Below are 27,512 nucleotides of genomic sequence, written 5' to 3' on the forward strand. Positions count from 1 at the left end.
ACCAGCTGCTGAAACTTCCTTAGCCTGACGAAGGGTTTTTGAACCCAAAAGCTTACTTAATAATTGCTTGCCAACTATTTAAGTTGGTTTAATACAAGATATCAGATTCACCCAAAGAACCTTGTCTGCCATGTCCTTAGACCAACACAGCTACAACCTACACTCTTAGATACTGCACATTTTGTTTAGTATTGCTTAATAAACACTAACTAAATGCACAGTAACTAGAGTTATTGTACAGTGCCATTGTACAGTTATTTTATGGCACTATGCATTAGCCTAATAATATTGTGCAGTAGGCTATTAGCATGGTTTTTAACAGCCACACTACTGCACAGTTTTATTAGGCTAATGTGCAGTAAGTGTCTTGTGTAGACACTCGCAGTAGCTCTAAGAACAGCCAAATGTGAGAAAAGAGAGACTTTGAGGTTTCTTACGAATTCATTTTTGACCCTTCCATCACCAAACTGAAACTGAATAGGAACACAGCCGGCTCACAGAAACCCTGAAGCAATACTTCAAAAACATTTAAGTTAACATTAAAATTTCCATGACAATCCAGCAGTTTTTCAAAACTCATTAAATCTGTTCCCCTGTTTCATATCATATTAGAATATGGCACAGTGGGCGTGTCTACAGGTTCATTAATGCACTGTAGTTATTGTGCATTAAGTTTAGTACTTGGTTAACTAACTAACTAGTGCATAGCTATGTAGGGACGCTTACTGCACAGTAGAGCTGTGTGAAATTTTGCCAGCTGTTTCGGTTTGACACTGTTTTGACTCGTTTTGGACTCAAAACAATGAAATTGAAATGAAACAGAGGGCTTTAAAACAGCCTCAAAACTAAACGAGGCCAGTCGAAACATTTTGGATGTTTCAAAACATTTTGAGTTTCAAAGCAGCAAAATGTTGAAACAGCATCGAAAGTTCGAAACTGTTTTGACAAAACAAAATGGAACAGTGCTTTCGAAATGAAACTAAACTCAAAATGAAATGCTGTTCCATTGAAACATCAAAACACAAGTCAAAGTGAAATGGTCCTGTTTTGCACAGCCCTACTATGCAGTTGTGTATTAGCATGTTTTTTGCCTGGCACGTTACTGCACAGTATTGTTAGGCTACTGTGCAGTTAGCACCTCATGTAGATGTGCCCAGTCTCTTCTATCGTGACTTACCCACTACCTGGCCCAGGGCAGATGTTTCTGAATGGTCTTCAGGAGTTGTCACAGTAACATGCTCTCTACTGATTGAGAAAGCTTGTGCCAGCTTTTCTTTTCAAAATTTTATGTGGGGCACCTTGGCCCTACAAAGCCTCAAAGTTGCTTTGTTGTACATTAGTACTGTCATGATCTGAGCCCTGCTGTACATATTCTTACACAGAGCACTTTACCTGCAAAACAGTGATTGAACACTTTTTTGTCCTTTTCCAGCTTCAATTCTTTTACTCCTTTTTCTGGATCCTTCATTGAAAGATACAGAGCACTGTGCACAAAAAGAGGCAAAGGGCTTGTTAGGAGATGGACAGCTCTACCCATCTGGCACAATAATACAATGATAGAATCATAAAAAGTGAGGATTGGAAGGTACCTCAGGAAGTCATCTAGTCTAGCCCCCTGTTCAAAGCAGGACCATCCCCAACTAGATCATCCCAGCCAAGGCTTGTCTAGCTGGGTCTTAAAAACCTCAAAAACTTTGTTCTACAGTTCCCCATACTTTTGTTTCAGCCATCTTAAAGGAATGTCATCACCAGTGTGAAGAACCTGAAGGCCACCAACTAACACTGTAAATGGTCCTCTCAGTGCAACTGCAGGACTTAGTTGAAGAGCAGATAAGTCATGTGACTACATGGAGCCAGCTCCATCGGAAGGTCTCACCAGGTCCTAGTCTGATTCTTTTACTACGTCTAGACACTGGACCGTGGGGAAAGTACACAAGGCCCACTGGTTCTGCTTTGGCAAGGGAACAAGGCGAATCTGTAGCATGAAGGGAGAGATACCAAATTACAAGAACTTTAGCAGAACTCTTACCTGCCAGTTCCTTACTCTATTTATTTCCTCTTACAACTTCTCCCTGTGCTATTTGAGAACTGGTAGACCGAGACCTTTATGCTCACTTCTTTTCAAAGTGATCATGCTTTAGGAGGTGCCACAGTAGTCTCAGCATTTCATGCCCTGAATTTCCTTCCTCTACAGTGACTTATTGCTTAATCGGTACAGTTCCACTTGCACTGTTTGAAAACCCAGTACAACTGGCAAACAAAACTGAATTCTCTGGGCCAAGTTCTGAGTCATTAATCAATCCATTGTCAGGTAGACCTCATTAATTATTCTATGTTTCTTTTTCCCAGCCCACTGCCAACTTGTTGGCAATACCTACCTATCAACTCCCTTTTTTTGAGACAAAAACTTGAGCTCCTTTAATATCAAGAAGAGTTTACCACTGACTTAGAGGCCAGGATTTCACTCTTAAATTGAAATCTGTTTGGGTTAGGAATTCTCATTCGTTGTGTCTGGTATAGTGGGTCTCTGGCCTTGTTCAGGCTGCTAGGTGTTATATGATGTCAGTGATAGTAATAAAGCTGTTTACAAAAGTACTGTTTTAATAGTGTGGGGGGGAGGAACTTACGCCTATAAAGGACACCGGCATTTGACCATGTTAAATACTTAGGCTTTGCTAAACTGACACTTACAGCAGCATGGCAGACATGTCTGCATTCCTCTTCTAGTCTGAATAGTGACTTGAACATTCATGAAATTCAATTTTACTTTATTTGAAGGATCCAAACTGGAGCTGCTTGCAAGACATGCAGTTGCCTGGAAATGCATTAGCAGTGCTTTGTATGTCCAATTTATTTATATTTCAGTGGTTGCAGTACTGATGTTTATTTACTATTATTATAAAGAAATGCCCAATTCATATTTAAGTCATGTTATAGATTAAAAAAAAAATAAAAACCAATTTTGAAAGGATATACAATCACTGTTACTGATGCATTTTGCTGCACAAATTAAATGTAGTCCTCAGAGTTGCAGAAGGGGAACACTGGCCTGCCAGCAAGAGAATGAATCCCTTCTACAAGCTGGAGAATTCAGTCTGATGTTATAATATCTGGTACAACTCTCTATTTTCTATAGGTGAAAAGAGACTGTGAAAGAGAGACATTAACACAAACCTCAGATTGATGGTTTCAGGCAGTTTTATGGACCTTCTGGTGGACTTTCTGGCAAACTTTTGGCCTCCCTCAATGCACTGAATAGCCTTCTTTATGTCACGCACCCAGGCATCTCTCTCCTCAAGGTAGGCAGCTTGGAAAAAGTGTTCTTGTTTGGCTGTGGCGAGCTTGAAGACAAACTATAAAAACAACAGTGACTTGTAAAGGTGTCATTGCTAAGTGACATAAAGAGGAAAGCCTTGGCAGTGCAATTAAAGCATCTTACGCAGGTTCTGAAAGTGTGAATTAGCCATGCTCTGGACTCACACCAAAGGCTGGCCCAGCTGTAAATGGATCCATACTCCTTCAGGCTAGGGAGTCAAAGAAGGCTGATTGTGATGGTAGCTACATCACCCCTTTCTGTGCTGTTACATACAGAATCTGGGTGCCTTAACTGTACTAGCCCAGTGGGAGGGACGAAAGATAGCATCCCACAACCCCCCTTAAACCAGTGGAACACGTCTTGAAATTTGTGTGATCAGAACAAACACACTTTCTTGCAGCACTTTTCTGTCTCTCTTAATTCCCACCATACTTTTATAAACACCCACAGAATTATCTGTAGCATCAAGTGAGAGGCATAGGCAGATGTTTCTTATCTGTGCAAGTGAATGTAGTCCAGCAAAGTTGTCAGCTGCTACACATTAAGCCGATTCAATCAGAAAAGAGAAGTGTAGTTGTGTTAGCGCTGAGCCAGTTGCAATTAGGCAAAGAATGAAACCATGTAAAGTAAACTCAGGGCTGTTCCAAAGTTTGGAATACAGGTGCAAAGCTTTTGCATTTTGAGAGATAAATGTATTTCAGTCCAGATAATGAACGCTTTATTGGTTCATAGTGGTAAGCAGCTACTTAGACAATTTCAGTGGGCCTTATCTTAAGAGTAAGGAATTTACAATATGGCCATTTCCTATTTATTGAGCATTTTAATAGGTCAGATCTTAAGACAGAATTCCCTTCAAGAGCTTGTCTACAAAGCTGCAGCAGAATCATGCTGGCTTAGATGTCGAGACCTGGTGCAAAGCCTGCTATACTCAGTGACATTTCTTCCATCTACTTTAATGGGCTTTAGATTTGACTTTACATGTCACATGACATTTAGTATGTGATGCCCCATATCCTGAAGCCCTTTTCCCCCTGTTGTCCCTAAGGGAAGGCCTCAGTGACTGGGATGGAACTTTGCCTGTGAAAGAACTGAGACAAAAACTGAAGTAAAGAACCTCAGGAGATGGACCAGCAGAGTATTAGGATGTGCAATTCTTGAGCTATTCATGCAGTCAGGAATCATGTTTTCTCTATATAGTAAGCACATCACATGGATTTCATCTGCCATATGAATTTCATTGGCCTTCACCAAGAGCCTAATCTAAAGCTTACTGTAGGCAGTGGAAAGTTTCCCATTGACTTCTGTAGCCTTTGACCAGGTCCTGAATGAACCCCTCCTTCTTCAGGCTGGCATGTCCCTGCACACTTTGAAACCAGATGAGAACCCTCACTCTTTCTGAGCTGCCTAATTCATTAGCTCCTCCTGCATGTTTGGTAAAGCAGAAGGACACTGAAATGTGTTACATGTTGTCACATGGTTGATTAACTGCTAAGTATAGACCCTTCTCATTTCCAAAGAAAATGCCTGCAACACTCTTGCAGTTCTGTTTGAGTGACAGCCATAGCCTGAACTTGATTTGATCCCAGTTTCAAGTTTTATCATGGGATTATTTAATCATCTGCCTGAGTTTCAGCTGAATGCCTCACAAGGAAAATGTTTCTATGACTGCACTGCAGCATCTGCACAAGCTACCCTTGTGAGTCAGAACTCACTCTTGCAATTCTTCCTGGTAGAGAAAGGGGAGCCAAGCCAATAGAGACTTGTTAGTGGCTAATGCAAGAACAGAGAGATTGCAAACAGCAGAACTAAATATTAAAATGCCAACTACATTATGATGATACATTATGCTCTCCCGTCTCATTTTTATTAATTTATTTAGATTTTTTACATTTCTCCCATCCTGCAGCCTAGTCATTAACTAATTCATTGTCAGGCTTTACTCTCTCTAATGTTTGAAAAACCAGTGGTCCAGCTATGGCTAATAACAAATACTACCTGTCACTCATCCACATTACATGAATGTGAAGCAGATAGGTGCAGGATATACAGAAAGGTGAAAAATTATGTCAAGGCTTCTCATCAGTAGCCAAATCAGACTTTGGTCTCCTTTCTACTTAAGGCAGCTGCTGAGGAATCTATTTCCCTTTAGCAATGATAAATTTATCATACCCCTGCTTTTGAAAAAAGCACCACTGAATATTTTGTGACCACATTTATTAAAAGAGATGACATCTCCAGCAGCAAAGTGGTCCTAACGAATTATGGCTTAACACAACCTCAGTATAGATTCAGATGCATGAAAACCACAAAGGTAAAAATACCAGCATCACATCTTGAAACATTATGTGTTTTCCTTGAAAGTCTGCCATCCAAATACTGAGCAGGCTCAATTCTGTTTACCTATTATGTGGCATCATTGTCATCAGCATCAACAACAAAAATCACAGCTAAATACTACATGACCAATGGCCTTTTAACATTGTTATGCCCAAAGGCATATTATTAAGTACTTTGTCAACCATTTCTTGGCATTCAACAGCTGTAAAAAATACTTACCATCCTTTTACCAAAATCCTGACATGGGCAAGTAAGAGAACTTCCTTTTAAAGGGATCATTCCTTTGGGACTGTTGTCAATCTTCTTCTTATAAAATTCAATTCCATCTTCTAGGAGTACTACCCACATTGGCTTCCAGGTATTAAACATGCTACCCTGCATTAGACCAAATAAATCAATGATGCATTTCATTCATTAAAGATTTGACCTTCCATCATTCATTAAAGATTTGACCTTCCAGAAGTAGGCGCTTATAGAAGACCGCAAAAACATTTTTTTTCTCTTTCTACAACCATTTCCATGTACTTGTTATCCCACTAATTTGTTTCTTCAAAATTGCATCATGTATATTTCTCTGTCAGTTAGTCTTTCTTAAGATGCTGTATGTGGCAATACTTTGACATTTTGAATATTATTTGAAATTGAGCATCTAAATTGATCATTTACCACCACATTTAGGTGGTAGATCCAAACAATAGAGATACCGAAGCCAGTGAGAGTTAAGCGTGTTCAGCACATCACAAACCCTATGGAGATAGACTTTCAGTGATTCTGTAAATCCACAGTTCCCAATACTGCTGATGGGAGGCACAGCCATTCAACATTTCTGAAAAATCCAGTTCCTGTATATTGATTTTGGTGCTAGCATTAAGTCATACAAGGTTGAAAATGTAGCCACTATCATTTTCATTGAAATAGATATAAAGCATTCATAAAAAACATATTGCTTAATTTTTGCATTATGTTGCCATTTTCTTTTACTTAAAAGTCCCATGAAAAAGACATTACACCCAAACACATTAAGAATGATAGAGGGCTAGAAGGGTCAAGTAGTTGCCCAACCTGAAAAGGTATATTTGCCTTTTAAATTTAGCTTACAATGCTCTTCTTCCAATTACTAAGGTACAAGCACTAGATGTGGTTTGATAATTGACATTTGGGAATACATTCTGTACACACTGAAATCCATGACATACCTGTCATTGACTTCAGAGGTGCAGGATTAGGTGGTATCTAGCAATTATAGTAGACCCTAAAATTTCTTTGTCACATTGGCAGGATGGGTTGTGCAGCATGATCTACTTGCCAAATTTTCAAAATTGGCTGCTAAGTGCAGATGCCTGAGTCTCTGTGAAGCATAAAAGGTTGATTTTCAGGGCCTGTGGATTCTTTTAAGAAGCCAAAGACAAACACCCAAAAACTAAGTGCACTAAATCAGAGGCCACTCTGGAAAATGTTAGCTTTAGCCTCCTTGATGATGAGCATGTAACTTACTGCATGTAGTATGGCCATGGAGGCACTGACAGACGTGACGAACCCTTAGCTTATGAGGGTTCAGATGAAAGTGCTCCAAAGCAGCATGCATTTATCAACTTGTCAGTCCCAGTACATGATCAGGGCTGGGTTGATGTAGCCCAGCCCCACCCCTGGTGCTATCTGCAGGATGTGGGAGAGAAGGAAGGGGAGTGAGCTACAGGCTGGTGCTTTCCCAGTCTGAACGGGGGTCGAGGGGTAGATTGAAGCACCCCCACCTCATAACCGCCCCTCCCCCCCAGCCCTCTGCTCCTCCAGCTCAAGCTGGGCAAACCCCAGCCCTGAGCTCACTCCCTTTCCTTCTCCCCCCTCCCATCCTGCAGACAGCATAGGAAGTGGGGGCGGGGGGCTAGGGGAGAGAGACTACAAGCACGCAACCTCTCTCTGCTCAATCAGTTCATAAGTGGAGCTTGATCCTACCCTCCCCACCTCAACCAAACATCAAATGTCTGTTGGGTTGAGGGGGCCACTCTAACTCATGTCACTTTCTGTAAAGTGCCATGAGTGAGAGCGGGACCCTGAGACACAGCTCTATTCACTGCCACAGACAGACGCCAATACAGAGATCTCACCTGTATCAGGCAGTCCCTGGGTGCAGGCTCTTACCTTCTTTGTGCTGCCAAATGAACAGACTGAGTCCCAGCTGCTCTCACAAAGTGGTTTGTTTCAATTCATTATGCCTGACAGCTGCATGCTGTGCTGCCACATTTAAATGCCATGTGTCAGTGACAGCTGATTGGTCAGGAAATTCTTTCAGATTCTTTTTTAAACGAAGCATTCAGAGATCATATCTTCTCCATCCCATTTTGCTCTTCCCCATAAAAATTTTTTTTTTTCTGAATCAAACCTGAAGTTCTAGAGTGGGGGAAGAACTAGTTATGGAACTTCTTGTACCTACTGACAACAGGGCTTGCTTTTTCATGTGGTCATTTGAAGTGGTATGTTCCTGAAACTGGAAACCATTATTCAAAAATGTAAATTCCCATGTAAATGGCTAGCTATAATACAAGATATAAAGCATTCATAAAATTGAAAAGAGCTACCCCAAAAATAAACAAAGCACATACCACATCCTGGCTCAACTTAGAAATAATGAAGAATAGTTTACAAGCTTATCTGCTGGCTAAAATTTAAGGGGGGGGAGTCAAATTAGGGTACAGAGCCTAATTTTTGTGGCCTTTTTTGACCTTTTGTGGCCTTTGTTCACTGTTATATCTTGGATCAATACAGCACCATTTCCTGCTCTTTTGCATATACCTAAAGAGCCATAACACTCCTGAGGGCCACAGATAGCTATGCTTTACCCACATAAAATATTTGCAGAACAAGCTGTTTAGCATGAAGAAGAATGGCAGGCTCTAGTCTATCATCAGAAAAACCAGAGAAGTCCAAAAACTCCATGCCTAGGACTACCTAGCTGAAAAAAGCAGGCAGGATTTGGCTCAACATTGCTTGATACCTGAAGGAGACTCTTTCAGTTAGCCCAAGAACATAGCTAAAATGGATGTTCCCCAAATATCTTTGCAGGACAGCTAACAGCATAGGCAGAGGGAGAAAGAGATATTTTTGGTGGGGACTGAGTGCACGCACGCATGTGTGCACATACTACCCACCCCCCGCACAGCAGGGGAAGGGCCAAGACAGATCAAGGACCCTACAGTGAGGGAAGAAGTGGGGCAGAGGGCAGGGTCAGGGGCTGGTGTGAATAGGCCCCTGGGGCTAGGGTGGGTAGTGGCAGGGTTGGAGCCTGGGCAGCTCATCCAGGAGCTCAGGGGAGCCCCCACCACTGCATATACCTCTGGGGAGGCCCAGGGGGCATGTGCCCCCCCCCCCCAATCTGTGCACAGGGCAGAGTTGAGCTGTCGGTATGTGCTGGGCTCTGGGCTCCACTGGAGCTGGACTGCCTCTGGAGCTCCGCAATGCCGTGTACATCCCACAGCTGAGTGGGCAGGGGACATGTCACAGTCCAGCGGTGGCAGGCACATGCTGTTGCACAGCTCTGGAGGCTGCAGCACCAGGGCACAGAGCCCGATGCAGAGAAGCAGCTTGCCTCCGCCACATGCATAGATCAGGGGGGCACATGCCCCTGGGCCTCCCCCAAGGTGCACGCAGTGGTGGGACCCCTGCCGCATGCTCAGACAAGCCTCCCAGGCTCCGAGCATCCAATGACCCAGCCCAGCTTGGGTCCCATTCACCCCAGCCCCTGTCCCTGCCTTTGCCCCATTCCCTCCTGCACTGTGGTGGCCTCAATCTGCCACCCCCCACAAACCCCTTTCACTTCACAGAGTAGACTGATACTCGCCTGCCAGTGCTGGGCAGTGATCCACATGTGGGGCTGCGATCCTGAATGCATGAGCGCCCCTTCCCATTCCTGCTGCAGCGGCCTGAAGCCTGCAGCCAAGCTGCCCTGAAGCCCTACCCGCTGCCCTACATTTGTGAAGGCTAAGTCCTGTTCTGCTACTTTTGTCTAACAGCTTTAAGAACTCTTCACTTAGCAGCCTCCTATAACTTCCCTACAATTGAACTTCTCCTTTCTTTTATATTGGTACTACTGCATGACTAGAAAATGAAGAATTTCCCTGTGTTTACATGGCCGAGTGTACAGAAGACCTTCAGTGGGCATTAATAATCATCAAAGTCAACCAAACCAGCCTCAGATAACAAACATGTTCATGGCCTCTAAAAAGCAGAGAGGAGAAGGGTAGTAGAGGATGGTCTGCATGCTTTGTATTCAGTTTTGACTATGAAACATGCTTGTTTGCCTTTGAAGAGGCAGATGTTTATTTTCATTCTGTACTGAAAAGCCTCAAAGTAAAAATATCTTTGGTGAGTGTCAGAGTTTAGATAGCTAATTTGTGCTTCTTGCCTCACAGTTTATGAGGACTAAGCCTAAGACTCCATCAACTTAAGATCTTCAGTTGTGGATTCTTGGTAGTCCCTTTGTCGTGTCATTGATACCTAAATAGGACACAGGTAAGTCCTATTTATTTACTTCAGGAGCTGTCTCTGGCTTCAGTCTCTGTCTCTGAAACAACACTGTCACCCAGTACCATAGTAAGGGTCATTTATTAAGGAAATGGAGCTCAGGGGCTGCTCCAGCATGCAACCCATTTCCCAGCATATCAAACTTTCATACATGTCTGCAGAAGATGTAAAGGTTACAAAGCAACAATGTGCCAAGGAGTGCTATCAGAAGTTACATTTTTCATGTGATGATGTCCCCCAAAAGCACTCTACAGCTGCAACGTAAAAAATATACACAGCTACAGTGTGCTTTTAAAATAGCTAATTGTGTGAAAATGTAACCCTCATCTCATGTAGTATCAGATGGGCACTCTAAGGCAGAGCACCACAGGGAAGCTGTGTATAGACTCCTGCAAGGGTTATTTTTGGCTGATTCCAGCCACATTTCATGTAGTTTTGCAGGCTGGGCTGGTGCTTGTACAAGTGAGCACCAGCACTGCCCAGCTCCTGGGGCTGTCACAGGGAGAAGACAAAAAACCTCCGTCTCCTCCCTTTGCAATGGTGGAGAGTGGGGTGAGGGGGAAGAGAGCTCCCCTACCATGTGTGCCCCCCCAGCTACCCCTGCTGGGGTCTTGGAGAGAGCTGAGCCAAGTGGCAGAGGCTGCTTCACCTGGAGCTAGGGCGGGGGGGAGGGAAATGGAGACCCCTTGCCTCACATGCCCAGCCTAGCTCCCCTTCTGAGGTCTTGGGGGGAGCTGGGCTGGGGCCACAAGGCAGGGTGGCTCTGCCCCCTCCCCTCCATCCCAGCTCCAGGCATGAAAGCCTCTGCCACCGTCAAGACTCACATGGGAGGGTGGGAACGGAGCCCTCCCTCACCATGCAGGCACAGCCAGCTCCCCCAAGACCCCAGCAACAGTAGTTGAGGGGGCTTATGCAGTGAAAGGGCTCTGTCCATCACCCCCAGCTGCAATTGGTGGCAGTGGCAGGGTTGGGGAGAGGGGTGGTCTGGCAGCATCCTGGGCTAGGGTCCAAGCTCCCCCCAACCCAACAGGCAAACACCTGGTGGGTTCAATGGTGTTCTAACTCATGGCGCTTTGTTTAAAGCACCACGGAGTGCCTCCTTGACAGTCTGCCTGCATCTGTGTATATGCCCAAAGTGGCTGCCCAACTAGAAATATCTAAACAGAGAAATTATCCAAAATGATTTAAGGGAATACACACAGGCAGTGATGCAGCCCTGTCGACATGGCATTCAGAAATACCACAGCTTTCTTTCACTAACTTTTCAGAGCAACTAGACTCCCTTGCACACACATATGGGTCCTATAGTCAAAAACCCCTGCTTAAACTACAGGAAAGCAACAGCTATTATTTCCACTCAAGAGCTGTGGGAGGGCTGCACCTCACACTCCATAGGTTGAGATAGGATCAGATTCACACTCTAATCCTCATAAAGCTTCCCAAATAAACCTTTTATTCAGGTTCAATAGGGTACTCTGTGCCAATTTCAGGAAATGTTCTTTGATCTTTCTCCCTTTCTCTTCCCTTCTGCCCTCTCCCTCCCACCCCCCTTGCAAAAAAAGAGGCAAAAACCTTTTTACTGTAGAGTGCTCTGGAATAAATACAAAATATGTTTGCATTCTTTTTACAGTGGTCCAAGAAGCTTTCATTGCTACCAAGTGTATATACATTTTAAAAATAAACAGAACTAAATTCACCTTAATGCTTTGCTCAGGTTTTTCTTTCTATTTTTCTTACAAAAAATGCAGAAAATCTTTTTATAAAAGATGTTAAATTCCCAGCCGGTCCAGCTCATGTCAGCTGTAACCCAGTTTGCTTGCTTACCTTCTTAACCAAGTATCCTTCCCTTATTCGCCTTGGTTCTCGCTCCATATCCAGGGTAAAACTTCTCTGGGTCCTGATCACACTGGTAGCTACAACCAGTCTGAGACAAAAGGCTCTGTGGGTTGTCGTTTCTACACCCGTATCACTTTCACAAGTTCCGCTGCTTGTCAATCATATGAAAACAAGCCTATTTCCTCTTCTGGGGCAAGAGATGGGGAAATTCAGAACTAGGCATGCATCTGTATGTGTCCCTTGCAACAGCACAGATACCAGGTCTCTGAAATGCCCAACTGCAGTAAAATAATACCAGTAGTGAGATGGGAAGAAAATTCCTATAAAATAAATGCAGCATTCAAACTCCACAGATCTGGAGAAATAAGTAACCATTTCCAACTTGCTAAGGTGTGATCTCTGAGCCTTGTTTGTTGGTTTAGTAACATGTCATACCCCAGCTTAGAGTAAGCCAAAAGCATCATAAGATGAATGATACTCCATTTTTATCTCTGCTAGTGAACATTTTGCTGGGTTTTATGAAGACTAGCTTACAGTAAGCTTGAGTCTGCTTGTTTGTGTCTGGATACTTGGCAGTACAGATGACCTCATTTGGTTTAATGATAAAGTGCCCCCTGCTGATTTCAAAAGCAACCTGATTCTTAAAAGGAGAGCTTTTGTTGCTGGAGGAAAGTTGATTATCTGAGCAACACAATAAGAAAAGAGCACGTTTCCTGAAGATTTCTGAGTAGCTTTTACAAGTGACATAGCTCAGATGACTACACTTGAAATAATTTAGAAGAAAATAATTTTCCTTTGCTACAACACTTTACATACAGTCACTCCTGCTATTCCTTGCAAGAGCACGTACACCACTCAAAGTCAGTCACTCCCACTTTTTCTTCTGCTGTTTGCATGGGTCTTTCATGCAGCAACTCTAGAAAAGTATCACACTTGGAAACAGAGATGTGAGCAAAACCCAGGAGGTGATAATATTTGAACCATAAGGCGGTTGGCTTTTGGGGTTTTGTTTCCTTTAATCTGACTAAATGTCAAATTTACAACAACATGCCTTTCATTGTGTGTACAATTAAATGGCTACACAGCCCTCACAAAACAGCAACTCCTGCTGAAGTCAGGGGCTGCCACCCTTCTACCACAATGTATTGTAACCACTGAATTGGCATAAATGTAGCTCTTGATGCCAGCTCAACAATGCTGCTCTTTGTGTGTACCTGAATGGGGATGTACCTTGAAGATTTTTTGCATGGAGAGGAAATGTAATTTAATCATTAAAACTCTGGCTTGGGTTTATTCCCGAGTTTGCAGGACACTAACCTCCATTTTGGGTGTTAGAAAGACACTTCCCTTCTTTGTGTTTTCATTTTCCATCCCAGCATTTGCCCATTTACAATGAAACCGCTAAGTATCAGGGTTATTCAATAATAAGTTAATAACGATGCATCAGTGATGGTCAATGAGCATCTATGTTATCTGCTGCCCTCTCCTGCAGTAAGCAATACAGGCCTTACACTTGCACAAGTCCTCTCACAAAACTGATTTTCATCCGTGCAAAAACATAGGCACTCAGTTTGCATCTGGGTTTCCTGAACACTTCACAAAAGTCTGATTATATTTGTAACATAAGACTCTTGTTCCAAAGTCAGGCTCCGTCCTCCAAATTGTTTCTATTCTACAAAAATCTATATAACAATTTGTGAGTGGCCAATCTTTGTTAAAGTGCAGCAGACACTTCCTAATTGTCCTACTGCACTAAATTAACAATAGCATAGTATCTTTTAAATATGCACCTATACTGATAATAAGAAGCCACACAAGTAGTTTTGGTCCAGTGCAGACAAGTCTTTTCCTCTTTGAACAGACTCATGCCAAACCCAACTAATTTCAAGTGATGTGGTAATTAATCTAAAATCACCTCTTGGCTCTTTCTCCTACCATTTTCAAATATGGCTCCACTCTAGAAAATCACCTTGAGATGTGACCTAGATTGCTACTTCAGGATAATGGAAGAGGAGCACATAGTACAGTCCTAGCTGTCTGTTCTCACTAAATGAAAGGCCAGCCCTCCTTGTCTTGCCAGCCTGAAAGATGATATCAAGATGAAAGATGTTTCAAGTGTTTTTTGTCCTTGAAAGGTCATGATATGAGTAGCAGAGACAAAGAAACTTTACTGCTGAAGGTCATCTTGGTATCTAAATAGAAAAGTAAAACATTATTATAATAACTTCCTTCCCAGGGTCTTTAAGTACTTAAAATATAAATTAATGAAGCAATTAACAATTTATTAGTGCAAAGGAAAACTTTGTTTTTCCTAGTTTTTTAGCACAAATGCAAACACTAAGTTTTGGCAAGATACAGTATATATTGATCTGACTATTAAAATTCAGGATTCTCTCTCTCATACACATAGTAATTAATCTGACCAACAGTCCAATATCTAACATGCCTTTAAGATGAACTGTAGGGTTTTTCCATTGGTGTTGCTTGTGATTTTTTTCAGGGTTAAATTTTTAGGAAGGTCTTGAAACTTTAATTTATCTGAGTCTATCTGAGAGATTCAGACACACATTCAAAAGTAAGTAGGCTTCATTATTTCTTCTTAGCTCTTTTTTCACCAAGACGTTCCCTTCCTACTTCAGAAAGGTAAGTCATTTTCCTCTTTTTTCCTTTTATTCTCACTCTTCCTTTTGACAAACTGGTGGGGGGGTTTCTGCAACCATATGGGTCATGAAAAAAACCCAGCCAAAGTCAACACCTAGCCTTTCTCCCTTGCTTTATTTTTGGAAAGTCAAACAAATTACCAGACAAATCCTTCCCTCTGCAAAGGATGTTGAAGCATGTGTCTAATCAATCTCCATTCTGGATCAACAATTATGAGACCTAGAAGACTGATGTAGAGAAGTTGGGCATTGGACCCAATTGGGGACTAAAGTTTTATTAGGGTACACTGACGCTCCTACCTGTACTTTGAAATACCTTAAGTACTCTTAAGTATCTGGCTGAAATGCCTTGCTCTTCCTCATGGGATCAAGCCAAGCAACAGATGTGGGGTCAGGAAGGATTTATTTCCCCCCCAGTTCAAATTAGTAAGGACTTGAGGGAGGGAGGGAAGAAAGGAGGAAGGAAGCATGCCTTCCTCTTGATTGAGGGACCTGGTCTTCTTCCTAGAATCATCTGAGCATATGTTAATCTAATACTTTCTCTGCCATTACTGTGTCTAGACACTGGCAATGCCTTTGACTCCTCTGATTGCTCCCATGGAGTGCTTTGTACTTTTTTGGTATGTGGGGGGCAGGTTTGCTTTTCATAAGATGCTCTGTAGCCGTCTGATACTTGCGGTGTAGGCCATTGGGTGGTCCATCTGGTGGTTTGCACAAGCCATTAGCAGATGTCCAGGAAGTAGCCAGGGTCTAAGCCAGGGGTCAGAGTCTAAGCCAAGGCTGAAACACTATACAGACCAAGACACAAGACTGAGGCTGAGGCCAAAGTCCAAGTGGGGTCAGCAGCAAATGGTCAGATCTAGAGACAGGGGAACAGCAGAGCAGTCCAAAGACAGTAGAAACCTTGTTAACCAGACTACTTCCCAGGAAACAGGAAGCCTTATGTAGGTGGGAGGGTCCAGTCAGGGTCAGGAGCCCTGGGCCAATCAGGGACCAGCTATAGAAAGCTTTCCCCTTGCATAGAATCATAGAAGTATAGATAATTAGGGTTGGAAGAGACCTCAGGAGGTCATCTAGTCAAACCACCTACTCATAGTAAGACTATCCCCAATTATATCATTCCAACCAAGGCTTTGTCTAGCCAGGTTTTAAAAACCTCCGAAGATGGAAACTCCACATCCTCTCTGGATAACCTGTTCTAGTGCTTTACTATCTTCCTCATGAGAAAGTTTCTCCTAAGTTCTAACTGAAACTTCCCTTGCTGCAACTTGAGACCATTGCTCCTTGTTCTGTCATCTGCTGCCACTGAAAGCAGTCTAGCTCCATCATGTTTGGAACTGCCCTTCAGGTAGTTGAAGGCTGCTATTAAATCCCCTCTCAGTTTTCTCTTCTCCAGACTAAATAAGCTCAGGTCTCTCTGCCTTTCCTCAAAAGTCATGGGCCCCAGCTCCGTATTTTATTTGCCCTCTGCTGGACTCTCTCTAGTTTGTCCACATCCTTTTTGTAGTGGGGGCCCAAAACTGGACACAGTACTCCAGATGTGACCTCACCAGTGCTGAATAATCACTTCCCTGGATCTGCTGGCAACACTGCTACTATTCCAGCCCAGTATGCTGTTAGCCACCATTGCAACAATAGCACACAGTTGGCTCATATTCAACTTATTGTCCACTGTAAGCCCCAGTCCTTTTCTGCAGAGCTGCCGCTTAACCAGCCAGTCCCCAGCCTTTACTGCTGAATGGGACGGTTCTATCCTAAATGCAGGACTTTGCACTTGTCCTTGTTGAACCTCATGAGAATTTTTTTGGTCCAATTCTCCAATTTGTTGAGGTCTGTCTAAATCCTAGTCCCACCCTGCAGCATATCTATTACTCCCACCTGCTTGGGGTTATCACCAGCCTTGCTGAGGGTGCACTCCATCACATCTTCCAGATTGTTGATGAAGAAATTGAACAAAACCAGCCCCAGGACTGACCCCTTGAGCACTCCACTTGATACTTGCTGCTCACTAGACATCAAGCCAATGATTACTACCCTTTGAACCCAACAATCCAGTCAGTTTTTTTATCTACCTTACAGTCCATTCATCTAATCTGTGCATCCTTTCATTGCTGGTGAGAATGTTGTGGGAGACTGCACCAAAAGCCTTACTAAAGTCTTCGACATTCTGCCTTGTGTCATGAGCTATGGCATGGTGGAAGACTGAGTTGATGCTTGTTCTCTGGTCAGAAGTGTGGGATTGGTTTCTGACAGTACCTGTGGTGGATCTGAAGAGCTTAAATGGACAATTTTTACAACTTTTACAGTAAATGGTTGCCTGCAATGCAGAGGGTTGGGCTCAGTGGCCCAGGAGGTCCCTTCTAATTCTATATCCCTGTGCTCTAGATAGAAAAGAAAGACCACATCATAAAACAAAAAAAAACCTAGGGCATGCCTTCTGTGCTTGAATATCACCTCTCTGCAGAGGTATATGTAGGAATTTCAGTGCCCTGGGCAGAGATTCTGTTGAGAGCCAGAGAGAGGAAGTGAGGAGTGCTGTAGGATGCTTCTGGTGCCCCTCTGTATATCAGGACTGGTGCCCCACTTGCCCGGCTGTAGTTGCACTAGTGGTCCTCCCAAAGGGAAGCAGGAGTTGTCTATTTTGCTGCACTTCCCATTTCCACGCACCCCTCCCTGGGCAGTGTGTATGTCATGGATCAGGTCTTGGATTGGGAACCTGTGTGAGAGAAGAACATACTAGGACTTTTCTCAAGTTGTCATTCTCCACTATAAAAACCACAGCTCTTATTAAAAAGCCAAAATAAGTCTCTAGCTATTACAGTTGCAAAGAACAGTTCAAATATGTGTCACCAATGAAGCAGCATCCACCTGAGTTCAAAATTGGTTTTGAGAGGTGTGAATTGTCTCATTTGCAGAAATACAATATTAATGAAGAAGCCCAGGGATGATTGCATCAATAATCATCACAGCATCTGATGAAGTATCCTTATACTCAAGAAAACTCATGCTATCCAACTTTGATTTAGTTAGTCTATAAGGTGCAAAGCTGCCCTACCTTTGTGTAAATAAAAGCCTTGCTATCTACCATATTTTCTCACATAGCACACATCCATGAGTATGATGTGCACTGTTTTTGAAAGGCACCGTGATGAAAAATGTTCATCTTTTGGTGAGGGACAAATGTAGGGGCCTGAGAGGCAATGTCATCCAGTTGGGAAGCTCCCTACAGATTCAGAGATTTGGAAGGAAGCAGTGGCACTCAATTAACTTGGGTCACACACCCGCTCTGGGAGCTGTGGCAAGTAAGGCTGCCACTGCTTCCCTACCACCAAATTTCCAGGCCCATGGCAATCTGTATTTCTTGCATATAATGAACACCCCAATTTTCCCCAACTGGTTTGAGTAAAAATGTATGTGTTCTATGTGAAAAAATATGGTATTCCATGAAAGCAGATAAGAGGAAAGCCCTTCTGCCAGGGCCAATGTGAGGAATGCCTGTGTCTGATAACACAAGTGAGTGAAAGGTACTTTTTGCCCAGACCATGAAGGTTGAAAGGATTGAACAGAAAGATGCCTCCTGAGTAGAAGCAAGCCATGAGCTTGGAGAATTAATGCAGAAATAACCTTTTGGAAGAAGGAGTTATAGGAGCAGTGGTGAACCGAGAGTGCCTGATAATTTAGCTGCCTTGAAGCCACGCTGCTAAAGACAGCAAGGAACAGTGTTAGGGATTATGACCTGACACTGAGTCAGAGGGCTTCCTTCCTCCCATGGGTCTGTGCCTCTAGCTGGTTCTCTGCTTTGGGGACTGGACTCACAGTCTATTAAACTGGCAACTGAAGGATCAAATCACTTCTCCCCCCACAGAACAACTTAAATGGAGTTTGATAACAGAAACCTACCTTTATTCCCCCTACACCCCCAACCTTCAAGTACCGTGTTTCCACAGGTTTTTATTCAGGAAGAACAGCTTATGCCTCAATGGCTATATCCATTGACTCAGAGTCAACGGGCTGAGTCAAATGTAAAGGCCCAGAATGACTAACAGGCAGTGCTGTACTTATGGAAACAATTCCTCTTCTACAACAGACTGCATGTGAGCCTGGTATTTATAAATGGTTTAATAGGAACTACAAAAAAATGTCTGCAGTGCATTATTGCATTTATCTGCTATAACAACTAAACAAATGAAAATCAGTCCCTTATTAACTGCTTGAAGAGCCACTGGGTGTGCATGCGTGTGTACACACACATGTACACACCAGGGAGACTATCATCTTTACACTTATCAATGCTGTGAAACTAATATAGTAAATCTAGCATCTGTTAAGGATTACTTAAAACCTAGGATATTTAACTGGTAAAGCATGAACTGACATTCATCCAGTATTAGAAGGAACCACCTAATTGTTTTCGGTTTCCTTTCACTGTTTATAATCCAGCTTTAAAGTTCATATTTCTCTTTTTTTCCCCTCCTCCAGGTCTCTTCCCTAGGAGATCTGCCTCCCTGAATAGCAGTTTTATTTTATCACCCATTACTAAAGAGGAAGCAGTGCTTTGAATTCTACTTTTATCTACAATTGAAATGTGCTGACCAGTTAAACTGCAGGGACTGTGAGTCTTTTTCACCTCTGCAAGCAAATAAGCAGTGAGAGGATGGAGCTGTGTCTCCATTAGCTTTCACACCAGCCAGCAGAGCTATCCTGCCACCAGGGAAGCGTACTCTGCTCCACAAAAGTTTGCATTACATTTGTCCTCTTCAGTAAAAGGGGTTCTACCTCAGGTGGTACAGCTGGAACATGCCTACACAGGAGTAAATATGTTCAGTCTGACCCATAATGAAATCTCTTTCACTTGCCAGAGGAAGTGATATACATTGATACATGAGGAAGGGTCCTGTAATACCCGAAAGCTTACCTGTGTCTGTCCCAACCATGCAAGTGGTCCAATAAAAGATATTACACACAAAAATTCTTGCTTTCAGAAAATTAGTCATTAGGGTTTCTTTTTTTCTTTTTGGGGGGACTGGGCCTGTATTTTAAACTGTCTGTGCAGCATGCTAAACTGGGGCATTCAACTCTCTTCATTATTAACCATACCTAAAAGTGCATGTCAGCTTGGTACTTTTGTATCAACGGTGCTGCCAGCATTAACCCTTTCGCTGCTGCTTCTCCAGTGCACCTACTGTGCCACTGACATTAACACAGCCCTTATATGGTTCAGCAAAACAGCTAGTGTGTTCTATGAGATGTCTTCAGATCAAGCTATACTTCAAAGGAGTTAAAAAATTCAAAAGCTGCTTATTTAAGCTACACATCTGCAGAACAAAAATTGGGTGAGTTGTAGGCAGAGGTATTAATGAAAGAAATAGTTACTATTATAATGAAAGGGTAAACTTTCACTTCTGCTTCGAGGCTGAAGTCTCATCAGAATGTATTAACCAACATGATGGCAGGTGCTATTCTCAGCATTATTTGCGGCTTGCTGCCTAGCACATAGAGCTATTTTTAGAGAATGTGAGACTATGGCCTTGCTCTCACAGATCAAAAAAAAAGTAAAGCCTCAAAAACTATTTCTTTAAAAAAAATTGGTTTTACATCTTGCAGATCTATGCAGCAGGGTTGCTGTACTGACTGGAAAAGATATTGAGCCCTCCAGAAATACATGACTACGTGTGATAACTTAGTTTATTTATCCTATGCAATTGAGAGGGTGTTGAAGGCAAAACTCCCAAGAAGAAATGTGGTTTGGAGATTACTGGAGCTCTTGGTCCATTGTGGACCCTATAGGTTGGAGCATGACCCTATAATCCAGAGACTTTGAAGTAGCCACTTATGCACAGATGTTATGGCCTTCCCACCTGTACTTAGGGCATATTCACCACACCAGTGGACCACATTTGCCTGTCATGTGGATATTTCTCTGCAAATTTGCCATAAGATGATGCTGCCTAGAATGTATCTCTTTAGTCTTCCCCTGCCAGGCTGCTCCCATAAGGGTAGTCACAAGTGGAGGGGAGTTGTAGCTAAAAGTGACATACCATGTAAGCTTCCGTTCCCCCTTCCATGTTCCCTAGGCACTTTTGCCAGTGATTTTATGCATATTAGCCCTGTCATGGGGTGACTGTCCCTTTAGGAATGGGTCCAGCCCTCCTTGTGGCTTGCTTGCCTCTCACCTGTATTCTGCTCAGGTAGGAGAACTCATCAGTCATGTGATGGGGAAGTGATGTTGCTAAATCAGACCAGGAGACAGGAAGGAACTCAAGATAAGTATGAGAAGACTGAGGCTGTAGTCATTAGCTCAGCCTAGGGGAAGTAGGACAATGATGAGAAAAGCTGTCTGGAAGAGGCAGATTAATCCTGGAAGGAGGGATGAATTAAGGAGAGCCCAGCAGTCTGAAAAGCACAGCACAGATTATAGCTGGGGGTTAGAGGTGGGCTGTGAGACTACTTGCACAAAGAGAACCAGCCCCCATCCCCAAGTGTTGTACCAGCCCTAGATGATGAGCTGTGGGACAGCAGAATCCAAGGGATAAGGGACTTCAAGAGCCCAAGAATAGCTCTTCAACCTGTAAATGCTTAATAAACAAACAACACACCTTGCACAAGGATCTGATTTCAAATACCAGCATTATAGCAAAAACAGAGGGCATTATGCCTGTAAGGCCATGCTGTACTGCCAGGGGATACTTTAAGATGGGATCCTACTACACACCTTTTCTGCCTTAAAAAGGCCCAGTGGGGTTATGCAAGGCACGCAAATGGAGCCACACATCTTTGAATTGTCAGATGGTTTGAAGCTTCTATGTTCTTGGCAAGAACCACAGAATGTCTGTTTCTGCAGAAACATTGCTTCATTAAGGAGATACAGAGCAGTTAAGGGAAGAAGGCCAAACTGTTGTCATGGATCCCATGATTTTCATATATATACCAAAAGGCGGCATAAAGTTGGCCCCTTAGTTATTTCTTCTTGTGAGTGGGTGGCTTGGATGAAGCAGCAAAAATATCTTGAGAGGGAGCCTTACAATGCAAAATAAACCTTTGACCTACAAACCATCTAGAACCAGGTATATGGACTTCATAAAACACAGTGAAGCTACCAAGGTAAGAGACTCTTCAGTTGATCCATGAGGCTACCAAGACAAAACAGAAACTAGGGCAACTTCTAAACTCAGAATTGCTCTAATCTCACAAGCATTTCTCATTTTGTTTTTAATATAGTAAAACTGCTATTTTAGCTATTTAAATATAAGCTGAATATAATGTTACTTTATGCATTCCTATGATATTGTCTGAAAACAGGCAGGGGAAAAAATCACCACCTTAACTGTGCCTAGATAGGATATTCATTTAGACCCTAGCAATATAAAGGCAGTCTCCAGAGTTAACTCATTATAGATCTGATCTATCCCTTAATGGGGAAACACATACTGATCAATGCTTTCAGCTTCACACAGTTTACCATAACATGATATGGCTGGTTCTAGAAAGAATTGTAATTGATTCCTGATAGCAGACATTGTTATATATGCCAGTCTGAGGTAATGCTCTTTCTGGCTTTCCGGCAATTTTGCTTTTCCCCTCTCCACCCCCTCCCATTATTCTCTGTAAGCAAAACTTTCTGCAAACCTCAGACAGCATGAAATCTAATCAGACAACTCTGAAAAGAGAAATGTATCACAGGGGGAAAATATGAGAGGTAAAAATACAGCTACAAAATAACAAGGGGTAGGCATGCATGTGTGTGCGCGCATGTACACAAGTGTCCCTAGATGTATTGACTGTTTGACGTCAATAACTTACTGTTTCCTGCCTTCATTTTATAACAGATAGAAAAGCAGTTCCAGAAGTATTCAGTAACTGCTAAAGATGAGTTCAGGGGGTGCATCCCCACAAGCAGGGAACGCCTGTGCCACGCACACTCTGGTGTCCAGCACGATGCCCTGGGGTAGGGCAGGCTGGGGCCAGCAGGTATGCTGACTCCAGAAGCCCTACCTAGGGTCCTCCAGGAGCTACAGATGTGGTGATCCTGAAGCAAGGAGGCAGGCCAGCAGCCAGAGTGTGGCTCTGGCCAGCCAGGCTTGGGTTTTGGGTGGTGCACGCTGCCACCACCCCACTTTTTTTAGGCAAGGGAACTTTTGACCCCTGGATCTCCTGGGGTCAAACCCCTCCCCTCCCTACCCCCCACCATGCTGCAAAGTAGCAGTGTGAGGAATGTTTGCATGTACAGTGTGTGCGGTGCTGCAGATGGGTCTACAGTGGCGCATATCATATGTCTGCACTCATCTGGATGTGCCCAGGGAAATCAGGATTAAGTCAGTGCTAAGCATTTTTGTAAAATCCTTAAAAGTGTTCTGATCCTTAAAAGTGTTCTTCCCCTAGCAGTTTCCTTAATATTCACATAGCTATCTGTGTCTAGGTACTACATCATACCTATAATAAACAATTCCCTTTTCTATGAAGTTTGTTCCATGGCCTTCTGTCCGACCGCTGCAATTGTGTAACTACTCCGTCATGCTGGTGTGTCCTCACTGCTTATGACTGTCCTTTAGGAATGTATTGAAAGTGCCAAGAGCTCTGAAAGGAATTGCCCCATTCTTGTAATCTTTGTGGAAGCCTTACTTCATGCCCACCTACGATGATGCAAAAGCAAGCTTTGTTGGTGTCATATATGATCACAAGATCTTTGTTGTATCTGTTCAAGAGTTTAGCAGGGTCTTTTCTTGCTCTCCACAACAGCAATTAAAACAACTCGCTAAACAAGCTACACGTGCACAGGGACACAGCTGGTCATACTTGACTTTCTATTTGACTTACTGATGCTACATTCCACTGATGCACAAGCAGACTCCCTCACTTTAAACATACGAAAAAAGGATACACTTCAGCACAGAAAGCCTGTGACCTTGCTGCAAAATTTGCATTGCTAACTCATGAGTTGTGCTGTAAATATTGCAGCCTTCAAACAGAGGTACATTTGTGGTACTACTTCAGAGTTAGTGATGAGAACAGTAAATGCTAACAAAACAACTGGATGGGCTATAAGATTTCCTGCAATTTACTAGAGCAGTGGTCTCCAAAGTGGGGTGTGCGCACCGCAGGGGGTGCGCAGGACAATCCATTGGGGTGCAGGAAGAAAATATTAGAACTTCTATATATATTTATTTTTATCTAAAAAAATAAGAAATTAAGCTTTACTAATATTTAATATACAGTTTGACACTGGCGCCCTCACTTGGTCTATATGTCAGACAGTCGCATGTCACGTATGGTACGCGAAGTATCCTGACGGAAGAGTGGGAGTTCCACAACGCAGAGAGATTGACAGTAGTGCCCCCAATAAATATACATATATTGGGGGTGCATGCTAAAAAATTTTTTACTGATGGGGTGCACAATCAAAAAAGTTTGAAGAGCACTGAACTAGAGGATGACACCTACATGGAGATAATTTATAGCAGGTCTACCAACTCTAGGGTTTTTTTAATCTTCCTCTTCAGCCCTGATGCCAGCTGTTCATGGGTATCCTGATACTAGACATGGATCTGCTCTGGGAGGGCAATACTTATATTTTTTGGAATTAAAAAAAATTCCAACTGAAGGTCAGATTGATGTTGATGAAGTCTAAGGGAATTCTCGTAGCACTAACTTCCTCAGGGTAAGAATTTGCCGCCTTTATCCAGAAAAGAAGGTTTTGGATTATTACAAAATTATTTCCCATATTTCTGCACATTAGGAAACATGGAAGTCTGCAGCTGGCCCTCAAGCATCTCTCTCTTCATGTGCATGCATTCCACTCAAAGCAAGGGCCACTTCTGCCCACTTCAGCTTAGCGTTCTTCCTCAGATGGGTTCACAGAGCTGGTTTCTGGTATCAGAGCCAAAGGAACTTGATTTAGGACACAGTGGACACATCTATATGAGATGCTTTAGTGCGCATTAGACTAATGTGTAGTAAAGCATCACTCTACATATGAGCAGGACTTACTGTGCAGTAAATTAGGGTAATACACTGTTAGCTAATAGCAGAAAATACAGGAACTAGATTAACAGTGCATTAGCTGCACTGTAGTACATGAGTAGACAATGACCAGAAGCAATATGCTCCCAGTCAGCCCAGACAGTAGGGGGCCTGCTGCTGCTGCCTGGCTAAACCCTGATGTGGGGGGAACTGTGCCAGCTGCAGAGGTGGCTATCTGCCTGCCACATGGGGATTAGGATGGGTTTGCTCTTCACATGGCTGAGATGCAGCAGTCCCAACTGCCAGGACAGCTCTCCTGGCCCCATGCACATCAGGACCTGTCCCCATGGGGCTGGAGCTGGGAGACAGGTGCCCCTGCAGCAGGCACAGCTGTCTCAGGTCTGTGCACATTGGATCCAGCCCCCATGCCCCCTGCCAGTCCCTGGGATGGCACCCAGAGAAGCCTGGAGCTCCCCCTGGCTGGTGTAGGGGGGAAGAGCAGGATAGGAGTAGCTCTGGACCAGGCTGCTCCTGCTGGGTGCAAATCTGCACCCAACAGGATACACATGTTGACACATTCCTGGATGCAATTTACTGTGTCTTATTTTATTACGCAGTAGCCTTACTGTACACATTTAATTGCACATATAAACACATCCAGCAGTTTGCATCTTATTGCAGGGTGGGTATAGTTCTTTATTGCCACATAAAATTCAACTACTTGAAATTCTTTAAATGTGCAATAAGGCAAAGCACAGGCCTCCTGTTACTATGGTTTAGCTACACACAGGTTCTAATAAGCACCAATGCCTTTCCATGATAAAGAAAACCAAGTGGATTCCAACAGGCATGTTCACAGCAAGTTGATGACAAGTGGAAGGAATTTTTTATCACAGAAAAAAGTATTTAGGAAGCCTTCTTCCTTGAGGTGAGTGGGAACAACAGCAGATGCTGGTGCTGGCTTTCTGTGGCTAGATTCCACTTAGCTGAAGAGACCTGGGTGCCATAAGATACTGGGACTCAAATGGCTTATGCATCCACATCTATTAAAGAGGGTCCCCTTAGCAGGGCCTGTCAAGCAACTAGAGTTACATCTATGGATCTGAAATCAAGCCTTTCACAAATTAATGAGACAATCCCACCATTTTGTCGTTTGTCATGATGGTCTGTCTGCCGAATACAAAAAAAAATGAATGTTCAGTAGGCCCAGCCTTACCCACGTTTGATCTGTTCTTGCTCAGGACTTTTCCTGAAGGACAGACCAGGAAATGGCTGGGAAGGGAAATGTCTGAACTGCTGCATCAACCCAATTCACCTAAGCTCTGCTGAGTCCTGCAGACCTGGGTGTGGTAACTGTCCGCTGCTCTGGTGCTGAAATAGATCCCAGCCCTTCACCTAAAGCCAGCATCTCTCCTAGACTGGCACATTACACTCCCCAGGCATGGTACTTTCCTGGGGAATTATTAACATTTTGTGAAGACCAATCTGTTGTGCAGGCCCTGCTCCACAGAAGCCATCCCCAGTGCTAAGCACCTTCTCTTTTCCCGCTAGTGCAATGCAGGCCCAAGAGGCTTCCCTGCCTGACCTCCAAGCAATATTATGGTTTTTTCTTTGCAAGTGGGAGATGGTAGAAAATGAGCTCTTGACCTAATCTGACACAGCTGGATCCTTCAACAAGTCAATGAATGAAGCAGCCAACAGTGACCTGCATTGCTGTGTCAGTGAGCTCATCAGCATCTCCCTCCTTTTCTAACCCTTTACCCACATGCAGTACAATGGCTGGAGGAAGTGATGGAGACTGGGAATTCAGCGGCAGCAGTCCTTCAATTCAAGGATGATCTCTACTGCTGATGGGTCTTAAGGCAACTTAAGGGTCCAATCTTTGAGCCACAGACCCAGCTGCAGAAGCTTCCCACAGTGTACAGCAAGCTTTAGGCTGAGATTTCTCTCCTTTTCCTTCCTCTGGTTTCTCTCTCCTCTGCTCTGAGGGCTTGACCTAGAAAGGGACAGCAGCTTGGCTGAGCCCCCAGCACCACTGCGGTGGGAACTGGGAGTTGCCCAGGCAGTGGCCAGTGACTAGGGCAGTGTTTCCCCAACTCTTCCTCAGCAAGGCCCCATTTCCTCAGCACAGCCCCTCCTTTCCCAATCTACCACCCCCCACACTCTTTTGACCCCATCCACTGATGTTGCAATGCCATTTGGCTGTGGCCACCCACTGTTTGGGGCCCTTGGTGCCAGGGGAGGCTTAAAAATGTCAGGCATGGATTTGCCACCCCGCCCCATGTCACCAGGGAGGCAGGGGAGTGCAAGTTGCACCTCTGGGTGCTGGGAAGGAGCCGGGGGGGGGGAAACTCTTGCAGCTGGAAGGAGACATGGCTACAAGCCCAGGCCAGGCTGGGCCAGGGGTAGGGTTGCCAACTCTGTTTGAATCTATTCCGGGTGGTTTCATGTCATGATGTAAGCCAGGGGTGGGCAAAATGCGAGCTGCAGGCCACATGAGGCCCCCCAGGCCATTCTATCCAGCCCTCGGGGCCCCTAAAAATTTAAGAAAATTAATGTTTATCTGTCTGTCTGGCCCTTGACTGCTTGCCAAGACTCAGTAAGCGGCCCTCTGCCTGAAAGAACTGCCTGCCCCTGAACTGTAAGGCCGCTATGGACTCGCCGTCAGGAAGGCAAATGCACGCGACTATGACATTTGAAAAACCCACTGGACAAGCGTGTCAGTCTAGGTCCAACATTTCACAGGGATGCCAATGGACGCCCTCTCCTCCATCTCCCGGGCAGCGGTCTCCCGGAGACGTGCGTCTCACCCCTGGAGCCTGCAGGGCCGCCCTGGAGGGTTGGCAAAGCCCTCGCCCCGAGCGCTGCCCCCCGGGAAAGCGGATGAC

The 27,512-nt window shown here is 43.9% G+C and overlaps 1 protein-coding gene across 1 annotated transcript in view; it reads right to left on the reverse strand.

The window, feature by feature from the left end:
- The window catches only part of PLEK (pleckstrin), a 24,962-nt gene extending 12,175 nt beyond the window's left edge, over positions 1-12,787 (reverse strand). The window contains exons 1-4 of the mRNA XM_019549148.1: positions 11,996-12,787; positions 5,873-6,028; positions 3,175-3,353; positions 1,393-1,484 (exon numbers count right to left, since the gene is read on the reverse strand). Coding sequence (XP_019404693.1) covers positions 1,393-1,484; positions 3,175-3,353; positions 5,873-6,028; positions 11,996-12,043 — 475 coding nt within the window. The 5' untranslated portion in view covers positions 12,044-12,787. The remainder of the gene's footprint in view (positions 1-1,392; positions 1,485-3,174; positions 3,354-5,872; positions 6,029-11,995) is intronic.
- Positions 12,788-27,512: the final 14,725 nt, after the last annotated feature.

Source organism: Crocodylus porosus, unplaced genomic scaffold (assembly GCF_001723895.1).
Source record: "Crocodylus porosus isolate Cpor-Errol unplaced genomic scaffold, CroPor_comp1, whole genome shotgun sequence".
NCBI lineage: Eukaryota > Metazoa > Chordata > Crocodylia > Crocodylidae > Crocodylus > Crocodylus porosus.